This window comes from Cuculus canorus, chromosome 14 (genome assembly GCF_017976375.1).
Source record: "Cuculus canorus isolate bCucCan1 chromosome 14, bCucCan1.pri, whole genome shotgun sequence".
Classification (NCBI taxonomy): Eukaryota; Metazoa; Chordata; class Aves; order Cuculiformes; family Cuculidae; genus Cuculus; species Cuculus canorus.
The window spans coordinates 11,111,970-11,129,344 of NC_071414.1; the positions used below are offsets into that span (position 1 = coordinate 11,111,970).

Below are 17,375 nucleotides of genomic sequence, written 5' to 3' on the forward strand. Positions count from 1 at the left end.
TTACTGTAGAATATTTAAACGTCGCCGCTCTCCCGCTCCGCCAATCAGAGCGCGGCGCCGCGCGCCGACCAATCAGCGCCCTCTATGGGCAGCGGGGGGGCGGGGCCCGTTTTCCCGGCGTGCTTTGCGCGCGGCTCCGCCTTTGCCGCCTTGGGGCCGGGCGGGGAAGATGGCGGCAGGGACGGGCAGTGAGTGTGGGGCAGGGTGGGAGAGGCGGTCGGGGAGCGGTGGGGACGGAGGAGCGACCGGGTAGCGACCTGAGGCGATTCGAGCGGATCTGGTGGGAGAGGGTGGGTCTGATGGGCCGCGCCTGTGGGGGGCCGCGCCTGTGGGGGGCCGCGCCTGTGGGGGGCCGCGCCTGTGGGGGGCCGCGCCTGTGGGGGGCCGCGTGTCCGCTGGGGTTCTGAGCCTGGGGTCCCCAGGTTCGTGAGGAACGAGTGGGTCCCTGCACTCCTTCCCTTCTCTCGGCAGAGCACAAGCTGCTGAGTGCCGGCCCCACCGAGCCCTGGTCTATCCGCGAGAAGCTCTGCCTGGCCTCCTCCGTCATGCGCAGCGGGGACCAGAACTGGTAAGAGAGCAGCGCGCTCGTGTGCGAGGTCCCGAGTACGGGCTGCGTGCGACCCCAAGCAGCAGCCTCGAACTACAACAGCCAGCCATAAGCAGTTCTGCTTTCTGCGTGCTCTCTTGTTCATAGAATCGTTTGGGTTGGAAGGGACCTTAAAGATCCTTTAGTCCCAAACCCACTGCAGTAGGCAGGGATGCATCCCAGCAGATCAGGCTGCCCAAGGCTGCATTTGATCTGACCTTAAATACTTCCAGAGATGGAGCAAACAAAACAAAGTTGAGCTGTTAAAGGTGGAAGCTTCTTGAAAAGCCTTTCCTGCTTTCATAACTTCTGTGTGAAAACAGAAATGTTTAATGAGAACAGCGTAATGTTGTTTCAACATAAGCTGTAAGAGCTGAGTTGTGATTAAGGTGGATATATGGTATGATACTCTTGTGCATCAATTCTGCACCTTTTTTTCTCTTTTTTTTCCTTCACCAAAATAAAAAGTTTTGTGGAAATGTACTAATATCATTTGAAGCTAGAAATTTGCTTTTCATAGCAAGAGAGGAAAGCTGTTGTTTCTTTTGGAGGAGGCAGATATTTTCGAGTACTTCAGTAGTTCCCAAAGTCTGAAACTCATTGGCAGGTTTGTTGTGTTTATGAGGGCAATTCAGTAATGGATGTCAGGACAGGTTAGTGTCTTTTCTCTGCTTGTTGGTTGAGGAAGAAAATTGGTTGAAGGTGGCACCATTTCTCTCCCACAGGGTCTCAGTCAGCAGAGCTATCAAGCCATTTGCAGAACCAGGACGCCCTCCTGACTGGTTTTCTCAGAAGGTGAGATATTGGCATTTGAGTCTTGGAAAAATGGGTTCTGCATAGGATATGTAAGGCAGCTGACTAAGAGAAGATATTTCTTGGTTTTTAAGAAGATGGCAAGATTAATTAAAAAAAATCAGTTCTGTATAAATCAAATTATATACTTTTTTTCTGTTTCTGAAACAAAATGTGAGCTTAGTGTACAGTTGTACTGTAAGGTTAAAAGACAAGGATGATCAAAGACATGAAACAGCTTCCTTGTAAAGGATGGCTAAGTAAAGTAGAACCTTTCTACATGAGAAAATGAGATGAGTAACAGGAGATACAGCAAATGTCTATCAGAAGTGGCATGAAGTTGAGCATGAGTAAGGAATAATTGTTAGTGCTTTGTTCAGTACAAGATTTAGAGGCTATTAAGTAAGACGTAACATAAGGCAGGTTCAAAGCAAACATAAAGAGATTGTTCTTTACCTAGTATGTAACTAAACTGCAGAATTCCTTGCCCCAGGAATTTGTGGATACTCATGTATTTTGATGTGTCCTGCTTTTTGGGCAATTACCTGGGATTTTTGTTGTATGAGGGACAGAGAGACTTAAGAGAATCAAAGGAGAAGTTCAGCTTTTTATGTTGCTTACTGTTTCTGTTAAGCTACAAAACTGGCCTTGATGTAATGTTATTTTATTTCCTCAGTTGAAATATTTTAATAGAACCATAGAATTATTTAGGTTGAAAAAGACCTTTAAGATCATCGAGTCAAACCCTTAAACCAGCACTGCCCACTCCACCACTAAACCCTATCCCTAAGCACCATGTCTACGGGTCTAAATACCTAAGTCCAGTCTAAACCTCCCCTGATGCAGCTTGAGACCGTTTGCTCTCATCCTGATCTGGGAAGAGATCAGCACCCACCTTGCTACAACCTCCTTTCAGGTAGTTGTAGAGAGTGATGAGGTCTCCCCTCAGCCTCCTTTTCTCCAGACTAAACAATCCTAGTTCCCTCAGGCACTCTCGTAACACTTGGGCTCCAGACCCTTCTCGACTCCATTGCACTCCTCTGGACATGCTCCAGCCTCTCAGTGTCCTTGTAGTGAGGGGCCCAAAACTGAACATAGGATTCAAGGTATGGCCTCACCAGAACCAAGTACAGGTGAACAATCCCTTCCCTGTTGGCAACACTATTTCTCATCCAAGCCAGGATGCTGTTGGCCTTCTTGGCCACCTGGGCACACTGCTGGCTCGTATTCATCTGGCTACAGACCAGCACTTCCAGGTCATTTTCCACTGGGCAGCTTTCCAGCCACACTTTGCTGAGACTGTAGTGTTGCATGGGGTTGTTGTGGCCCAAGTGCAGGCTGCGCCACTCAGCCTTGTTGAATCCCATACAGCTGACATCAGCCCATCAAGCCTTCTTGTCCAGATCTTCTGTAGAGCCTTCATGCTTTTAAGCACATCAGCACTCCTGTCTGATTTGATGTCGTCTGTAAACTCACTGAGCAAGCACTCAATCCCTTTATCCAGATCATTGATAAAGATATTAAACAAGACTGGCCCAACACTGAGCCCTGGGGAACACCACTTGTGATTGGACACCAGCTAGGTTTAACTCCACTCACCACAACTCTTTGGGCCTAGTCTTCCAGCAAGTTTTTCACCCAGCAAAGAGTATGTCCATCCGAGCCACAAGCAGCCAATTTCTCCAGCAGAATGCCATGGGAAATGGTGTCAAAGGCTTTACTAAAGTCTAGGTAGACAACAGCCACATTTTGGTTCATGTTCACAGGCAGAAACATGGATACAGTTCTATTCACGCTTGGCTTGCTTTAATTTCTAAATTGTTGGAAGTGTCTGTTCTTTTACTTTGTTTTGGAAATCATTGTTGCTGTGCTAGAGTAGAGAAAGTGAATTACGTTTCCTCACTTTGCACTACCCTAAATTATAGCCACGGGGTAATCTCTGGAGAAGGCTGTCAGATACATTCAAAAGTGTTAGACCTCTACAGGGCATTTACTCCTGCCTCCTTAGACTTTGTTGATAGTTGTTTGTGTTCTCTGACTTCCTTTGTTTCTTTGTAGCACTGTGCGTCTCAGTATTCAGAGCTCTTGGAGACTACGGAGACTCCTAAGTGAGTACAAAGTCTGAAGCAAGTGCAGCCTGCAGCAATTTTGAGTGGACCTGTTGGTTCTTACAGGAAAGGACTTGATAATGCTGCTCCCAAGAGGAGCGTACAGGAATGAGGAAATCCGGTTGTGATAGCTGGCTTGGGCAGACACTGGGATCAGGGTATGGCAGACAGAGGAGATTGATAAGCCTAAAGTATTTATTGGAGCTTCCTTCCCATATCTCCTTATCTTGTCCCTTTTTTTCATAAGACTGAAGTATTTCAATGTTATATGGTTTTAAAACTGGTCACCGTGTGCTTGTTAGTGACTTCCACGTGCCCCCCACTGTTGTTACAATGCGTGGCAGGATAACTGGGTTCTCTTTGCCACAGCTCTGTTTCTAAGAGTTGCAGTGTGCATTTGAGAACCTAACGCAGCAAAGAGAAACAGTGATTTGGCTGGAATACAACTCTCCATATTATTTTTATTGATCAGGAGTTTTACACACAAATATTAGTTTTATTGATCAAAAGCTTTGCACATAAAATCATTCAGAATAGGGGTAGAAAAGACAGCAAGAGCAAGAAGGGGAAGCATTTTTCGCTTGTCTCTGTTTTGCAGTGGTTTCTTATGGCTTTCTTATCAATGCTGTCACTACAGCTTTGTGGTCTCAGATATTTCTCCCTCCTAAGTCCAGGCATTTTATTTTGAGATTTCACATCAAATTTAATTAAAAGCAGGATGCTTAAAGTAGTATTTGTGGTAGTGCTGAGTGATTTTCAGCACTAGAATTGCAAAGACAAAGGACGTGCTAGAGTTACTTAGGAAAAAAAATAGATGTTTCTTTCTGGATAGTAAGAGTCTTCTGAAGCGAAATGATTGATTTTTTTTTTTTCAGGTTAAGAATTTGCAGTGGATTTCCATCTTTGATCTATTCCTGAAGTTTTTAACATTCAACACATTTAAAAATTAGAACATTTTTTTAGAAGAGGTTGTTTTAACATTGTGCTGTCCAGTGTCATTTAAGTGAAATTGGAAGAGAAGGTTGATTGATTGATTGATTGATTTAGTGCATATTTGTCAGCAGCCATTTCTGAAAGGAGAGCAGGTTTTTTTGTGTTTCATGTCTGAACTGTAGTGTTTTATTCTATAGAAGAAAACGTGGTGAGAAGGGAGAAGTTGTGGAAACTGTGGAAGATGTTATTGTGCGGAAGCTGACTGCAGAACGCGTTGAGGAGTTGAAGAAAATTATTAAAGAAACACAGGAAAAATACAGGTATGGGGCAGAGGCGTTAAGCTGTGGTGCACCTGACAGTTCTATCTTGTAAACGTGGCCTAAGTGGGATGGTGCTAGGAGTGAAAATGCTTCTTTATGCATATTGTTCAGTGATAAGTAAGAAAGATTTTCTGATTTCAGGCAACTCAAGAAGGATGCAGAGCTGATCCAGGCTGGACACATGGATAACAGACTGGAGGAGCTGTGCAATGAGATTTTAATGTGGGTTATTTAATTATTTCCATGTTATGCTTTCTTCTGAAACTGTAGTTGTCTGATGCTGTGTGTTTGTCAGACATCTTTTGCACTGTGTACATTTGGTTAAGAGAAACATGGCAGCTGGGCAGATGGTTTGGCCTCCGAGGGTGGACTTAGTTTAGATGAGGGGGCATCAGCTTATGGGGTACATCTTCTGGAGCTTCTCATTAAAGAGCTTGATGATGGCTCACAGCATCATGCTTGCCTTCTGTTTTTATAATCAGCTGGAATTGAACTTTCCTGCCAAATGTGTCGTTCTCTGGCTGACTTCTGACTCTACCTCCCTCTGCAGAGGAATTGAGCCTAAGTCAGCAAAAGCAGTTCGTTGTAGTGTGGAGATGATGAGGTTGGGGTCAGTAAGCTGCAGGGGGAGCTAAAGGGAAGTGGGGCACTGTGTGACAGTAGGTTTTCGTTCTGTATACAGAAAGAAAAAAATGGAGGAAGAGGAGGCAGAAGTCAAGAGGAAGGCTACAGATGCTGCTTATCAGGGTAAGCTGGAAATGAACTTCCTCGGTTGTCCTCAGTGGGAGATGCATATGTTCATAAGAACATGTGGGAAATATTTAAGTCTTATTAAGACCTGTTAAGGAGGAATTCCGTGACCCTGGGAGTAGGAGGGAAAAAAGATCATAGTCTCTTTCCAGCACTGTATTCGTAACAGGGCAAAATGCAGACACTTGTGAGAGGGAACAAACTCTGTGGAAAAGGTATGTCTAAGAGGAAGCAGGATCAGCAAGGAGTGCTCTGTTAGAATGTCAGACTTTTCACCCGTTTAGCTATCGCTATAGTTTAACTATTGTCTGAAGACGAAAGAGAGATTAGTTTTGAAAATATAATTCTTGGGGCAATTCAGTGAACCAACAGACCTGTGGTGGGAGATGGTGAATACCCAACTGCTATGGAAATCTGCACATACCATTTGTAGTGTGGTGCAAGAAATTCCTACTATACAAATTGTTTTCCTTGGGTTCTATAGGATAAAGTCAGAGGTAACTCAGAGACTGTCCAAGATGGAGTCACGGAATCTCACTTTTTTCCCTATTCTCTTCCAGCTCGTCAGGCAATTAAGAATCCGCCACGGAGATTAACAGGTGTGATGGTTCGCTCCCCTGCAGGCTCAACTTCCCCAGGGGGAGACTATGCTCTGGGAGATCTGTCTCAACCTGTTGTGGACGAGGCCAGTCCAGGGGTAAGGATGCTTCCCATGGTAAGAGAGAAAGACCAGCCTGGGACTTGGGGCTTCATGTCCATCACGGAACAGGAGCCTGGGGAGAATCCCTTTGCCTTGTGTTGCAGAATTTTCGCTGTGGTAGTGCTGTAGTGTGGTTGATGTACAGTGCTGCTCAGTAAACGTGTCCTCTTCCATGTCTGTGCTGATCAGGTGCCTGGATCAAAGGCTATGTAGGGGCATCAGCGGGTTGGCCAGGCGGTCTTCTGTGTGTGCCTGGGAAATGGCAGTACAGGGCAGGGAAAGGGTGAAAGCATATGCCTGGAGTAGGTGCAGCGAGTGAATGGAGTAGGTGTCTGTGGTGTGCTGGATCAATGCTCTTGGGGGAAGGAGCAAGTGGGGCTAGTCCGTGTGGTGGAGTGTGGCTTTGAACAGTGTGGTTTTTCTCTTTCTCAGGTCACTCCAGGGACATTGCCCAGCACCCCAGTTGCCTCCTTCATTGGAATCCCTGACACCCCTCCAGGCTCTGCTCCCCTGGATGCCCCCATGACCCCAGTCACTGATGATTCACCCCAGAAAAAGATGCTAGGACAAAAAGCAACTCCGCCTCCTTCCCCTCTGCTCTCAGAGCTGCTGAAGAAGGGCAGTCTTCTGCCCACAAGCCCCAGGCTGGTATGGAGCTCTCTGCTCATATATGCAAGCACACAAAGAATTTGCTCCAGGGTCTCCCACTGAAAATGAGGTAGCTGCAAAGGCTTTTTAAAAACATAGAGTTTTTGTGAGAGTCACAAAAGAAGTGATATCTGAGAGATATAATTACCCCTGTGAGCCACAGAGGTGAGACCTTTTCCTGGCAGTACTGCAGGAATCATTCATTGCATAGGACTGGCTGTCTCCTCTCAGTCTTAAGGAGTTGGAGTTGCAGGCTTTGCTAGAGGAAGTTGTTCTCCCCAAGGGAAGGGAGTGTGTTAGTAAGCTTCATCCCATGCAGCCTTCATGGAGGTGTTCTTGGTGATTTTTGCTTTAGGCTCATAATTCTTTACATCTTGGCAGGAAGTTGAGTTTCTGTATTTGTGATGGGCCTTAGCATAGGAGTAGGGAGTACTTTAATGGAGTTTATGACCAATATTGAAGTACTGCAGTCTTTTCCTAGTTGTATGCAGTTATTAAAATCACTGTGATGACAAGCCACTTTGACCCTTCTGCTGTTAGTGACCTGGGAGTCTGGAGGGCAACCACTGCTGACACTGTTCAGAGACTAATCTGAAAAAAGCAGCCACCAGCCTGCCTGTGGCACAGACACAGTTAGTGCCTGTGTGATGGAATAGATGTATTGCTGTTGACTTCCCTTTGTTAATACTCAGATTGGGGGTCTTTTGTATTTGTTAGCTTGTGTAAATGTTACATGGGTTCTCTGTTTGCAGGGTGCAATGTAAGATAGAGTGGAGCAAGGAAAGATAATGGCTGTGGAAGACTTGAGTTTTCTTTGTTTTGGCAGGGCTGGTTTACATCTGCTTCAAGGTCTGTCACAGATTTACTATTTTACCTTGCTAGAGTTACTTTCTATCTTGGTGCTTCAGTTTCCCTCAGCTCAAAATAAGGAATTCCATGCCGTCTCAGGGAATAAAGAGACTGGTGTCTGTAAAGGATTGTGAGGTCCTTGAACAAGGAGGTAAGGTAGAACAAATGATGTGTTTGTCCTGACTTCACAGGAAGGTGGCACTGCAGCTGTATTGTAGCTGAAGAATAGCGAATAGTTTCAGACTGCCATGTAGTGCACTTGTATAAGGGCCCTCAGGCAGGGACAAGACTGGACGAAAAGCACAAAAGAAATGCTGAGACAGCAGGTGATGGACATATCCATGGAGGTGCATATCTGGCAGAGAATCTTTGATGTCATGATATCTCCAGGAATTTCAGTGGTGTCTTCCTTTGGCAGGTTGGTGAAAATGAAATGGCAGTGGCTTCTGGTCACATGAACAGCTCAGGAGTCCTGCTGGAGGTAGGAAGCGTCCTTCCAGTGCTGCACAGTGGGGAAATGCAGTCGGCACCTGGTGCTGTCCCTGCATCTCCTGCTGCTTCAGGTAACTCAGGACTCTTCCTGTACAATTCTTCCTTCAGATGTACCTTGAGACTGTTAGATGAATTCTCTCTGAATATCTAGCTGGCCTGGTTTGGGGGCTTCTTTATGAGTTGTATTCCTGTTTCTGTACCCCTGTCTCTCTAACCCCTGCTTTTTTTTTTAAGAAGAATGTAATCCTTACAGAAAAAAAAGAGTGCCTTGATCTAAACTGACTGAAACAATTAGAGTTGGTTCAATCATGGCCCATGCAGTATAATTTTCTGGTTTTGATACTGACAAATAATAGGTGTTTCAGTCTAGAGAAAAATGGTTAGTTGACAGGGATCTAGGGGGGAAAAAAATGGTCTAGTATCTGATTCCCAGTGTGTCAAACTGTAGCTCCCCATGTATGTGCAGAACTTGTGTGTCTCACCTGTGCTTTAGCATAGAGGTCTCTTAAAGATTAGACCACAGTGGCCTGTGAGCTCCAAAGAAAGTTCCACAGAGGGAAGCGAGAGGGACAGTGCAACAGTCTTTGCCTTGGGCCTTCACCAAACAACCTGCCAACCAATGGTTTAGTCACATTGTCTGCAGTTGAGGATTTATGCCATTCATTCATATGTAATTCCATATGAATAATCTTACTTTCCTTATATACATCTGTTCTTTAAGACCTGTTAATTTGGTCCAGACATTTCAGTAAATTCAGACTGGAAATTACAGCTAAGAGGAGTGGCAACCTTTGACATAAGAGGAATTCTCCAGGATAAGACCTGCAAAGAGATCCCCTCTGCTGCCTTCCAGCTCCTGTGGTGACTCTCTTGGCTTACTTTGTGTGGCTCTCGTGGCACTGTTTTTCAGATTTCCCATAACTGTATTGGGATGAGCCTTTGGAAGGGCATCTCTCTGCATGTGTGGCTTAGCCTGTCATTGAATACAGTGTGCCATAGTCTGCATGTTTCTGTCTCAGACTGCGCATACAAAGAAGTCGTGCATTTTTGGTGCAGGTTCTCCGTATAGCTTCTGGGACCATTTGTGGGTACCTCTCAGTGTCTTTTCCTTGAAGGAGCCACCAGGCAGTGAAGAGCCTAGTGGTGGCTTTGTGGACTTCAGTGGTGGCTGCTTCTTGCTCATGTGCTTTTCCCTTCTACTCTCTGTTAGGTGCTCCTACGCTTTCCCGGCTTTTAGAAGCTGGTCCTGCACAGTTCACCTCACCTCTTGCTTCCTTCTCCGCTGTTGCCAGCGAACCTCCAGCTAAGCTCCTGCCACCCCCCGTAGAGCCTGTGTCGCAGGCAACCATTGTCATGATGCCCACGCTGTCAGCACCATCCGTTGTGCCACCAGCTGCAGCTCCAGAAAGCATAGCCACAGGTGCGTTCCTGAACTACGCACTCGTAGGTCATGAATTGCTAAAAAAACAGAAATTCCATTGGGATCAGCACCCAGCAAGCTCTCAGCTGAGCTTTATCACCTCAGACTCACCATCCTTCATGAAAGGACTGTTATGTCTGGGTTCTGGAGTGAACAGATGGTTCTAAACAGGATTTGCTGGGGACTGGGGTGGTGCTAATGGTATGTTGCTGGATTGTGGTTCAAGGACTGGAGTCTCACTTTATCTTTACTGTGGGAAAGCAAACCCATATTTATCTTTTATTTTTCTAAGCTATGCTGTTGTGGGTGGACCTGGGATACTTACAGTTGGTGCTTGGTGTTATCTGCTGCAGGATTTGTTTATGTGGGCTTGACTTCAGCAGATTGGTCTCTGATTGTCACTCTCAATCCTTGTGCAGTGAGCCAGCCAGAAGCCTGTGTTTCCATGGAGGCAGTGTCTGATTCCCATACTGTGACAGTGTCCATGGACAGCAGTGAAATATCCATGATCATTGACTCCATCAAGAAGGAGTGCCTTGGTTCTGGGGCTGGCAGTACTGCAGGGTCTTCCAAAGATCACTGCATGGATGGAAAAGAAGACCTGGATTTGGCTGAGAAAATGGATATTGCAGTGTCGTATACAGGAGAAGAGCTGGACTTCGATACTGTTGGAAATATTATAGCCATCATTGAGGACAAGGTAAAGAGACAAAGCAGAGTGTCAGTGCCTTTGGCTCCACATCCAGTAAGGTTAATATCAAGTGATAACTGTTCACCAATTTAGTTAGTTTAGACAAGCAAGAAACAACTATTCCAAAATGCACATTTTCACCATCATTGTCCAGATCCATAGGAAATGACCTTGTGACACCACAGCTGCCAGTGTGCCACATTTAGCCTAATGCTCCTCGTCAGAGTGCAGAAATAAATCTTTCTTCCTTGTGTTGGGTAGGGTTTGGGTCACCGTCGCTGGCAGCCAAATGAGTGCTGCTTGCAGCATGCTTTCCAGGAGTGCTGTTTTTCTGAAACTGAAGCTCCATGGGAGACTCCACAGGCAGTGATAGGAGGCTGACTGAAAAGAAGCTGTGTAAACAAGTACACCAGGCTTTGCACAACTATCTCATTACCAAAAAACTTGAACTCTTTTTAATCCCTCTTTCTGACCTTGGCCTCTGCTGCTGTGTGTTTATTTTGGCAATAAAGGTAGACGACCACCCTGAAGTCCTGGATGCAGCAGTTGTTGAAGCTGCTCTGTCTTCTTTTTGTGAAGATACCGATGATCCTCAGACCCTGCCTGGCCCGTGGGAACATTCAATTCGTCAGGAGCATGAGAAACAGGCCCAGATACCCCAAATGTCTGTGACTGTGAAGCAGGAGGGACTGGAGTGTGAAGAGCCAGAGGCAAAGGGCATTCGAGACCTAATTGGCATTGGCGAGCTGGGATCAGAAATAAAGACAGAACCAGCAGAGCAGGAGCAGAATCAGCTGGGGCCGGAGGAAACCATGCCAGCAACTACAAGAGTGACAGAAACACCAGAGATGAGAAGTCAAGACATAGAAGAGGATCAAAGAGCAGCTGTAGCAGCAGGAGAGACTTCAGAAATTGAGATAGAATTGGCCAAGGGAGAAGATACAGTGCACAATACAGTGAAGACAGAGGTATGTGAGCAGAGAAACTGTCTGGAACTGGTGTGGGGAAAGAGAGGAACAGTTGTGGCAGGTAGGACAGAAGTTTAGAGGAAGGATGGCTGCTGGGTTGAAGGTGACCCTTCGATGAATGTGACTGACTGTTTTCCTGGGAGTCGTGCTGCTGATCTGTTCAATCTGCAGAGAATTGCTCTGCTTTAGGCAGTACCTGTATGTATCTCCCCACACCCATGTGCAGAATTGCTGTTGGGAAGGTGCTTAGTGAGTTTCCGTGGCTTGAGTTAGGTTAGGGTGAGTGAGATGTGCCCACTCCTTCACTGAAGTAAGCTGACACAAACGTCTAGATTTGTGCATTTCTCTTCCCTCCAGACCCCACCTGATGATGATTCATCCCCTCCACAAGTCCCAAATGTCAGTGAAGACTCCTCACAGGCTGATGTTCAGCACAAATTTGAGCTGTCAGGTAACTTAATTCAGCTAGGAAATCTTTTACATGCAACATTATTAGCTGGATAGATGTCAGTGATCTGGTTCAGGTTTTTTGGGGAGGAGGGAGAAAAGTTGTGTAGGAACAGTGGTAATTATTGCAGGACAGTAGGCATTGGTGCAGGAGCTTTTGTAATAAAAACTGCTTTGGAGAATCAACCTTTCTGCTTTTCTTTCTTTCACAGAGTCAATAAAGGATGAGGCCCAAGTCCTGTTTAGGAGTCAGATGAAGGTAATTCTGGATTGGTTGTAGTCATCTTGGGTTCATGAGTAAGGTCTCGCTGCTGCTGCTTCCTGGCTGCCATCTGTTGAAAAGCAAAGCTTGCTTTCAGCTTTCTGCACTGAGAAGAGAATTGAGCAGTCTGCAGTTGGAGCTAAAGGGGGAGATGGCTTCAGGCACTACAAAGCTGTTTGTATGTGTGGTTCTGTTTCTGCAGGGGGAGACAGGGCAGGATAGAGTGATGAGGGTTTTGTGAAAGTACGTGTACAGTTGTCAGCAGCTGTGGCGAGGAATTCACTTTGCGTGCTGAACCGTAGCTGCTTTGGAGGCTCTGAGCTGCTGCTGTAGCTGGCTGTGCAGACTCATGAACTTTGTGTTTCAGGATGGGCAGGGTGAAGAAGATGATGAGGATGGTGCCAGTGAGGCTGCCAGTTTGGAGGAACCCAAGGAAGAAGATCAGGGTGAGGGATATCTATCAGAGATGGATAACGAACCCCCTGTGAGTGAGAGCGATGATGGCTTCAGTGTCCATAATGCACCTTTGCAGTCTCACACGCTAGCCGACTCCATCCCCAGCAGCCCAGCCTCCTCGCAGTTGTGAGTATCAGTGAAGCTGTTGGACACACAGATGTAAATCCTAGGCTGTTTTGTGGAGGGAACATCAGATTCTCATTTCTGTTTTGCTGACTGAGAAGGTCCAAAGCGGGAATTCGTTGATGATTTGTCTGATTCTTCCTGCTTACAATTGCAAGTGTGCAGACAGCACCAGGCCCCGTGTTTTTCTCTCTGTCTTAGGCATGCATTAGTCTAGGCGTATCAAAGGCAAAATAAACTATAAGGTTTCTGCTCCAAGGCAGCATGCAGACTCCTGAAGGAAGTTCTGTTCTTTTCTTTCCAGCTCAGTGTGCAGTGAGGACCAGGAAGCAATACAGGCCCAGAAGATCTGGAAGAAAGCCATCATGCTAGTTTGGAGAGCAGCAGCTAATCACAGGTGAGTTTGATGTCTTGAGAACTGGCGGAAAGAAGTGACTAATCCTAGATAAGTCTCTGCTGTCTTATCTCGGAGGCTCATCTGCCTTGGTATCTGGGAGATAATGAATCATATTGTTACTGGTAGCAGACAAGTAAACATGAGACCATGAAACAAATATTTATCAGCAAGGACAGGCACTAAATGGACTGCACTCGTCTCTCTGCAGGTATGCCAATGTCTTCCTACAGCCTGTAACTGACGATATAGCACCAGGCTATCACAGTATTGTGCAGAGGTGAGTTTCAGCGGACTTCTGTGACTAGAACTCTGTATATTCATGTATTTATGTAGGGATTTCTGTCAGGAATGCTGTAGTTTTTGGCTGCCATGCAGACTGCAGGACTTGGAAATCTTTTTTTTTTCTGGCATGATTTGGTCAGAAACATGTTTCCCAAAGAAGAGGGTCATCTTCAGTAACAAGTACATGTCTTTACACAGCCCTGGCTTTTAATGACGTACACTGACTTACACAGAACATTTTGTCAATAAGGTAGTGTGTGACTGATATCTTTCTCCCAGTTTCTATCCAAGAGTACGATTTAATTTTTGAAATTCTAAGGTCCTGTGTTCTTTAGTCAGCATTTTTTACCAACAGGGATAGTGGGTTCTTCAACATGAATTATCAGAATGCCCTGCTAGCCCCCAAAATCTCTCCAGAACAGTTCAGTGGCTGCTGCTCTGGCTTCTTAGTGTCTCCTTTAGTGATGCCTGGAAAAGGCAAATGCTTCTCCTGAGGCATCAGTCACGCTGTTGTTACCATTCATGATAGCTGGTGGACAGCTTCTGTCTTCTCCCCTGAGGCTTTGGTACTCAGGAACACAGCCTGTGTGGAGGAAAACCTATTCGGCTAAATTAAATAGATGGTCTAACTAGATGTGTCATGGACCCTGGGCTGTGTCTGAAAGAGAGGGGAGTTATTCTGTTGCTATTTTGACTGCATTTCTTTCATAGGCCAATGGATTTATCTACTATCAAAAAGAACATTGAGAATGGGCTGATAAGAACCACAGCTGAGTTCCAACGTGATATTATGCTGATGTTTCAAAATGCAGTTATGTACAACAGCTCTGACCATGATGTGTACCACATGGCTGTGGAGATGCAGCGTGATGTCCTGGAGCAGATCCAGGTAAAGTGCTGAGCTAAGGCCTGTGCAGGACGGAGCATCTGTCTTGGTCCATAGGTAGGGAAGGACTTCTGGATATAAGACCAGAGTTTCACTCACAATGTCTTTAAATGAAATAGTTCTATCGTTCCCTGCATATCTCTTGTGTTAGCCCTGGTGCTTATGGCAAGCTAAATTGTGGGTAATTTAAAACTAACACAAAAAAAATGGTTTGTAGGTTCAGCCCAGTCCTATTTCAAATCTAATTTCCTTCAGGGAAATGCTTAGGCCAGCAAGAACCAGGGTGTGGTTCAGGAACAGAAGCAAGCGATGAGAGTGGTGAATGACAAGGGACGCGATTGCTGCTTTTGGTGGCTCTGCTGGTTTATGCTGGTATAAACTGTACGTGAAAGTGCGTCCAGTGAATATGTGCCATTTAAAATTACTTGTGAAGTAGAATATCCCAGCTGGCAGGGCTAACAGAGTTTGAACTGGGTTTTTATAGCTCCTCAGGACTTGTGGCTTCTGAGGTAAAGGGGGAACTTACTCTGAGCAGCAGACAAGGAAGTGAAACTGCCTCTGGCCCAGTCATTCCCAGCCTGTGGTTTGTGATGGTTAACTGACGTGTACTAACTGAGCTTATTTTGCCTGAGAATCTTAACAGAGTGTGGTTTTCTTGCAGCAATTTCTGGCCACACAACTGATCATGCAAACATCAGAGTCAGGGATCAGTGCAAAGAGTCTGCGTGGGCGAGACTCCACTCGCAAGCAAGATGCTTCAGAGAAGGTGAGAGTGCTGCACCCTGTGGAAGGGCATTTGGTATCTGTGAAGAATCTGAAGATACTTCATGAAGTTCCCATACAAAAGAGAGAGAATGTTTTTTTGAAACTGCAATGGCTCTGCCATCTTCAAATGAACAAATTTTTCTTTAAATATGTCCACTGATTACATTTCAGCTCTGGAGTTGTACATCACTCCAGAGGCAGGTCTCAAGAGTTTTTTCTGTAATCCTAATAGTTCTAGTCCCAAGTTTTAAAAACAGTTGATGGAAAGCGTTGGGATGAACAGAATATTGGAAGAGGTGTGATATGGCAGGAAGATGAAAGGGTAGAGAATTGGAAGAGTAGTCTCTGCCATGTTCTTCACTTCCTAGTCAGATTTTTGGAACTAGGGTATCACTCCAGTCTGATTTGCTGTGTAAAACACAACAGAGAACTTTGGGCTTCTGCGCTGATCTAAACTAGTAGCCATGTAGGTTTGTTTGGGTTTTTTCCTTCCAAAAAGACACATCCAAACCTAACTTACCTCAAGTGCTCAGCTGGTGCACACAACAAGAGCTGCCTGCTTAGTTCTAGTGGGAACTGCACAGTGCAGAAGGTGTTTGGTAGACCAGGCCTTGCCATGGCTGAGGAGGGAGTATCCCTTTCCTAGCATTCTGGCTCTTGCGGTATCCCTCTTGTCTGTTTTTATGTTCCTGCTGCATACAACTGATGCCATGTGGGAAGGGGAGCGGGGCACGTGTTTCTCTATGCTCGTTTGTGGGCTCAGTGCTTCTGTGTGGTGTGTGCATTTCCATATCTGATACCTGATAAGTCCTTCTGTTTGGCCTTTTAACAGGACAGTGTCCCAATGGGCTCTCCTGCCTTCCTTCTCTCTCTCTTTGTAAGTATTGAAAGGCTCCAGCAGATACTGCAGTACTGCTGGCAATGTGCTCTGCTCCTTGTCTGGGTGATCACTGCACTGTCACAGCATCCTTAGCATTCCAGCGGTGTTTGTTTAACTTGGGGGCTGTACAACCATGATCATTAGGAAAGAAACATCTCAGTCTGTTATTCTCAGCGTGGGTGAGTGGGGAGGAGCTTCGGTCTTTTCTTCTGGTTCCAAGTGTTCTCATTTTGTCACCTGCCTTTGCTTTTTTCGTAACTTCTCTGTGGCTTTCTTGCAATGTAAGTGAGAAGACAGACCAGGTGGTGCAGTACTATAGTTCTTACATCTGTCATGTTTATACAGCTGCCTGTTCCACACATTCAATACAGTGCAAAGGGTCTTTAAAAAGTGAGGATTCAGTTGTGTATTCTTTTGTCATTCATGGTCCAGAAAGCACATAAGATACTCTGCAAAAATACCTTGCTCTATGCCTGTGGTGATCTGGAAGTGTTTGGAAAAATATTCCCTCCAGGAAACCCTAAGTCTCTGAGTTGCGGGGAGGAGAGAGGGGAGGAAGATGGAGAGGTTTTTTTTTCTCTCGCATATATCTAAAGACAGAGGAGTACTCCGGGAGAGTCAGCATGTCAGCCACAGGGAAAGGGCAGCGGATCAAAGGAAACTCTCAGCTTGCCTTCTACTCGTGGAAAGGAGCTGTGCGGAGAAACTAGGGAGCTAGTGCCAGGGTCACTCAACTGGAGGAGCACTTCCCGTAGGGATCAGCTGCTTATAAGGTAGGTTAGTCAGCAGTTTCCTCTTCCCATCTTAAGGGCCAAGCTAGAATCTGCTGCTTAGGAGAAAGCCTGCACTGTACAGGCTCAAAAGCATCTGTCTGGGCAAGAGCCTTGTTGCTTCCTTCTGCCTTGGCTGCCAGCAGTGCATAGAGATGCTGCAAATCCCAGCACCTGTGCTGTGTTCAGAGTGAATTTTAGGTAGGTCTGCAGGCAGGCCTCCCCAGGCCTTCTTAGGACACCTTCCCTTTTTCCTGTTTGGAAGGCATGAAAAGTTGTTACCAGATGCACAGCTCTTACCTCCCGAAGTGCTGGAGGAAGTGTTTTGTGTTTTAGGGTTGCATAACTCTCTCTTTGTTTGCCTTTGTGACCAGGATGGAGGCACCAGAGGGCGTCGCTGTGCCATCGAGGCAGACATGAAGATGAAGAAATGATGCTGCAGGCAGACAGAAAACCCCAGCACCTGGCATCCAGAGCTGGACTGCAAGCAAGATGCAGTTAACAGCTGTTAGAGGAAGAAGAAAAGCTGCAGGTCGATTTCTAGGACCTGGTCTACCTTCTTCCCTTGCTCCTCTGGAAAGCAGTGTCTCGTCAGAATGTGTAATCCAAAGAAGCTTCCCTGGAGGGAAGACTTAGCCCCTCTGCCTGTTTTAGGGCAGGTGTCTTGGGCTTCATCAGTGTTCTGGTGTTAGCTAGCAACTGGTGGCTCGTATCTACTGTAATGTGAAGTGTACAGATTTTTACTAGTGATGTGTAAATGTCTATGTATATTAAAGTGGGAATAAATCAAGTGTACAGTGTGCAGTGTACTGAGCATCACAGCTCTCTGCAGTGATGAGCCCTGGTTTTG

General features: G+C 45.9%; 1 protein-coding gene across 4 annotated transcripts; it reads left to right on the top strand.

Moving 5' to 3' along the window:
* Positions 1–127: 127 nt before the first annotated feature.
* Positions 128–17,295, top strand: BRD8 (bromodomain containing 8). 4 transcript variants are annotated; one of them, XM_009568043.2, is made up of 22 exons: positions 128–188; positions 472–568; positions 1,312–1,381; positions 3,437–3,486; positions 4,617–4,739; positions 4,881–4,961; positions 5,422–5,486; positions 6,050–6,186; positions 6,622–6,837; positions 8,105–8,249; positions 9,389–9,598; positions 10,018–10,298; positions 10,802–11,257; positions 11,615–11,708; positions 11,917–11,963; positions 12,334–12,548; positions 12,850–12,942; positions 13,151–13,219; positions 13,936–14,113; positions 14,772–14,876; positions 15,708–15,752; positions 16,900–17,295. In XM_009568043.2, the coding sequence occupies exons 1-22, from the start codon at positions 170–172 to the stop codon at positions 16,957–16,959; spliced, it is 2,856 nt and encodes a 951-aa protein (XP_009566338.1). In that variant the 5' UTR covers positions 128–169; the 3' UTR covers positions 16,960–17,295. The 4 variants fall into 4 exon arrangements, with proteins under 4 accessions (XP_009566338.1, XP_009566339.1, XP_053935702.1 ...); XM_009568044.2 differs by lacking the exon at positions 15,708–15,752; XM_054079727.1 differs by lacking the exon at positions 9,389–9,598.
* Positions 17,296–17,375: the final 80 nt, after the last annotated feature.